Source organism: Triticum aestivum, chromosome 3D (genome assembly GCF_018294505.1).
Source record: "Triticum aestivum cultivar Chinese Spring chromosome 3D, IWGSC CS RefSeq v2.1, whole genome shotgun sequence".
Classification (NCBI taxonomy): domain Eukaryota; kingdom Viridiplantae; phylum Streptophyta; class Magnoliopsida; order Poales; family Poaceae; genus Triticum; species Triticum aestivum.
This window is the reverse complement of record NC_057802.1, coordinates 419,830,301-419,834,904: the sequence shown is the minus strand read 5'-3', so window position 1 is coordinate 419,834,904 and position 4,604 is coordinate 419,830,301. Positions and strand designations below refer to the sequence as shown.

At 51.5% G+C, this 4,604-nt stretch overlaps 1 protein-coding gene across 1 annotated transcript; it reads left to right on the top strand.

The window, feature by feature from the left end:
* The first annotated feature begins 892 nt into the window (after nt 1–892).
* Nucleotides 893–1,373, top strand: LOC123074806 (putative calcium-binding protein CML23). The gene has a single exon (XM_044497549.1). The coding sequence runs from the start codon at nt 936–938 to the stop codon at nt 1,371–1,373; it is 438 nt and encodes a 145-aa protein (XP_044353484.1). The 5' UTR covers nt 893–935.
* The last annotated feature ends 3,231 nt before the right edge of the window (nt 1,374–4,604 follow it).

Sequence of the window (4,604 nt, the reverse complement as noted above, 5' to 3'; positions counted from 1 at the left end):
AGCATCGAGCTGTGGACGAACTCGTCGAAGGTGAGCACCCCGTCTCCGTTGAGGTCGAACCTCTGGATCATAGCGCGGCAGTCGCCGACGTCCCGGCTGGCGCCCAGCCGGCTCAGCGCCCGCCTCAGGCTCGCCGGCGTGATGCACCCTCTCCCCTCCACCTCGTACACCCCGAACGCATCCCTCAAACCCCTGCGTCTCTGGTCCTCTTCTCCCCCCTCCTCCTCGGCCACCAGCTTCAGGAACTCCTCCTCGCTGAGCAGCCCGTCGCCGTCCGCGTCCACCGATGCCACGAGCGCCGCGGCATCCTCGGCCGATATGCCGTCGCCGAGCGTCGCCTCCACGCAGAGCCGCAGCTCGGCCGCCGAGATCTTGCCGTCGCTGTCGCGGTCGAAGGATGAGAAGGCACGGGCCATCCGCTCGCCGGAGGAAACCATGGTCAGTTAACTGGTGTTGGACTGATGCGTGGACGGCTCGATGCTTGTGTGAGCGACAGTAGCTGAGATGGTGCGATGAGAAGTCCGTGTGCACGCACGGTATATGTAGGCGTACCGCGTACGTGTGCCGTAGTACAGTCAAAAGAAGTTCACTGGTACAAATCTGAAGTTCAATTCTAAATGGCACGGCGGTTCTGAAAAACCCATGGTTCTCGCCTCCAAGTTGTGCTATATATTCCGTCAAAGAACACACTCATTTTATTTACCCTGGTCCAAAATTTAACTCGCTCTTGGTGTCACCGTAGAAATGCGGTACTACGTGCTACTAATTGGCTAGTTGCTGAACTTGATCAAACACCGTTCCCATTTGCTTGCCCATGCCAACATTCTCAGCTATAAATACCAACACGCAACAGCTCGATCTCAATCAGCAGTAAACCAGCGACGAACTCAGCATCAAGCACCGAAAGACAAATCAATCTTTGCAGGCGACTCACCATGGCCGCATCAGATGAGTTCAGGCGCGTGTTCTCGGCGTTCGACCAGGACGGCGACGGCAAGATCTCCACGGCCGAGCTGCGGCTCTGCATGAAGGCGGCCCTGGGCGGCGACATGTCGGCCGAGGAGGTGCAGGCCCTGATGGCCTCCGCGGACGCCGACGGCGACGGCCTGCTGGACGAGGAGGAGTTCCTGAGGCTGGTGCGGGAGACGGACGCCGGCAAGGAGGAACAGGGGGACAGGTGCCGGGAGGCGTTCGGGATGTACGAGATGGAAGGGAGGGGCTGCATCACCCCGCTCAGCCTCAAGCTGATGATGAGCAGGCTGGGGCTGCACCTGGACGTCGTCGAGTGCCAGGCCATGATCCGCCGGTTTGACCTCAACGGCGACGGGTTGCTCACCTTCGACGAGTTCAAGACCATGATGATGATGGCATGACGTACAAAAAGTCAAAAACTGAACTTTGTATACTTTCTCTGGCTGATTGTAATTCCTTAATTTCTATCTTCGATTCGGCGGCAGATACAATTGTATTGTTCTATAGTAGCCAACTAGACTGGCTTAATATCCCAACACCCATATCCTTTGAGAAAAACAAAGTGCCAAACTAAAAAAGATGAACAAATGACAATGCTTCCATTTCCAGTGCTCCACTATAATATCAGTGGATACCTGGGAGGGACATGACACATCTATAAAATGTTGCAACGAAGAAAAAACATCTTTCCAGTAGCATAAATGGAAATATGATACTATAGTAATTTTGAAATCAAGACTTTATATAGGAACGACCTTGTCTTACCTTGTCAATATTAGGATATCCCTTCTCTCCTGTTACTATCTCTATGATTATCATACCAAGACTATAAATATCAAACTTGTATGTGATCTGTCCGCCATAGAATTCAGGTACCATATATCGCCTACACGAATATTTATGTAGCCAAATTCATAAGAAAAAGGGACCAATATGCATTCATACATAACAAAAGAGAGTTTCCAAGATCGATAGCAAGCTTACATAGTTCCGAACAATTTTGAAGTAAAATTCGGCTCTGATTTTCATTGAAGCATCTCAAGAGACCAAAATCACCAACTTTCGGCATCATACTATCATCTAGCAAAAATATTTGCAGGTTTAAGATCTAGGTGAACGATGTGCTTTTGGCGAAGATAATATAAACCGTCACAAACTCCATAGATAATTTGATAGCGCTTTCTCCATTCAAGTCCATGAGATGCATCTATAAAATGGGAGAGGAGAAAGTTGATTTAGTATTTACCGAAAAAGGCTTTACGCCCCACTTTATAAATAAAGCACCACCACCGATACCACAAGTTACGAACAGAGTACAAAAGAAAACAGAAAAACAGCGGGCGAAAAAGTGCAAGGTTAATGCTGAGGGCACATGTCAACAAGCCCTAAAGAGAAAAGAAAAAAAGGCCAACACAGGCCACAGCGCCAGGCCAAATAGGATTTGGCCCAATCTGGTTGGGGGGGGGGGGGGGGGGGGGGGGGGGGGGGGAGGCGGTGCCAAGCGACGAGCCAACGAGCGAAGATCTGCAATCATGGTCGATGGCGGCGTGCTCCTTTCCTCGGCTAAGCGGCTTCCACAGCTGTAGAAAACCACATAGTTTGTAGATGGCGTCAGAAGAGCGACACAGAGGAGAGTCTTCAATAACAAGCTTGTTGCGGACGTCCACAAAGTCCACACAAGCTCTCCAACGCCAAGCCACCTAATGTGGCGCGTGCCGGTAGAGCAGGCTTGAATCTCTTCAAAGAGTTCCGGGAGGTTCGAGTGGCACCACTCGCCACCTACCACTTCCCGGAAACAACTCCAAAGGAAATGAACCGTCACACACTTGAAGAAGATGTGATTCGAACCTTCCTCGGCATCGCAAAGAGGGCACTTGCCATTCCCTGGGCCATTGCATTTGAGCACCTCCACCCCTGAAGGTACCCTCCCGCGGATCCATTGCCATAGGAAAATCCTAATCTTAAGCGGAAGCCGGATTGTCCAGATAGCATATAGGGGTTCCGGCATTGGAGACGCCGTAATGGTATGGTTAAAGGGATTGATTAGAGAAGCGTCTGCTCGGCTCGAGACACCACCTAATCCAGTCAAGGGCAAGGCTGAGAGCGTGGAGGGTGACACGAGCTAGGAGCTCATCCCAGGCCAACTGCTCAATGGGCCCAAATGCCGTCGGAAGGCGAGGCTCCCAAGTCAATAAGGGCAGTCTCGACCGAGACAAGCGGGGTCACACAGATGGAGAAAAGCTTCGGAAATCTAGCCGCAAAGGGTTCGTCGGACACCCACCGATCGAACCAAAAGAGGGTCGCCACTCCCGACCCTACAGAGATCGAGGACCCTATGCGCCGCACTGGAAGGAGCTGGTTGACGGATTCCCAGAACTGTGGCCCTCCTGCGCGTTGGCAGAAGGCAAGTGGATGGCCGCGGAGGTACTTCTCCTTGATAATGTCCAGCTAGAGCCCGCCCTTGTTATTAGCAATACGCCACAACCATTTGGACAGTAGGGCAACATTCATGCACTTGGAGGACATGATGCCAAGACCACCTGGTCCTTGGGGCAACAAATGTCTGACCACCATACCATGTGGTACTTTTGCTTGTTTCCCTCGCCCGCTAAAAAAAACCTTGATATGAATTTGGCGATCTCATCGTGCAAGGTTTCATGGAGGCTATAGAAGCTCATGATAAACATGGGGAGACTCGACAAGAACGAGTTGATCAGGATCGTCCGAGCCACCTGGGAGAGCCACCTGCCCTGCCAACGCTCCACTCGATGTTATATCTTGGTCACATATGGCCGAAGATCCGTACCGAAAGGTGGGAGTCACTAATGGAGATTCCCAAATATATGGTTGGGAAATCCCCGAGGGGGCAGTTGAGACGGCCTTCAATGCTCTGACTTTCCTCGGCGGAGTAACTAAGGACCTGATACGTCTCCGTCGTATCTATAATTTTTGATTGTTCCATGCCAATATTCTACAACTTTTGCATACTTTTGGCAACTTTTTATACTATTTTTGGGACTAACATATTGATCCAGTGCCCAGTGCCAGTTCCTGTTTGTTGCATGTTTTTTGTTTCGCAGAAAATCAATATCAGACGGAGTCCAAACGGGATAAAATCTTACGGAGATTTTTTTGGAATATATGTGTTTTTTTGGATAAAGAATCAACTCGAGACGATGCTCGAGGGGCCCACAAGGACGGAGGGTGCGCCCCAGGGGGTAGGGCGCGCCCCTGGACCTTGTGGCCACCCGTAAGGCGGTTGGTGCCCTTATTCTAGCGCACGAAAGCTAATATCCGGATAAAAATCGTGTTAAAATATCAGCCCAATCGGAGTTACGGATCTCCGGGAATTCAAGAAACGGTGAGAGGCCAGAATCTGGGAACGCAGAAACATAAGGAAACAGAGAGAGAGAGAGATCCAATCTCGGAGGGGCTCTCACCCCTTCGCCTCCATGGAGGCCATGGACCAGAGGGGAAACCCTTCTCCCATCTAGGGGGAAGGTCAAGGAAGAAGAAGGAGGGGGGCTCTCTCCCCCTCTCTCCCGGTGGCGCCGGAACGCCGCCTGGGCCATCATCGTGACCGCAATCTACACCAACAACTTCGCCACCGTCATCACCAACTCTCCCCCTCT

What these genes read in the sequence shown, in the direction of transcription:
- LOC123074806 (XM_044497549.1), top strand. Translation starts at nt 936, where the DNA reads ATGGCCGCATCAGATGAGTTCAGGCGCGTGTTCTCGGCGTTCGACCAG.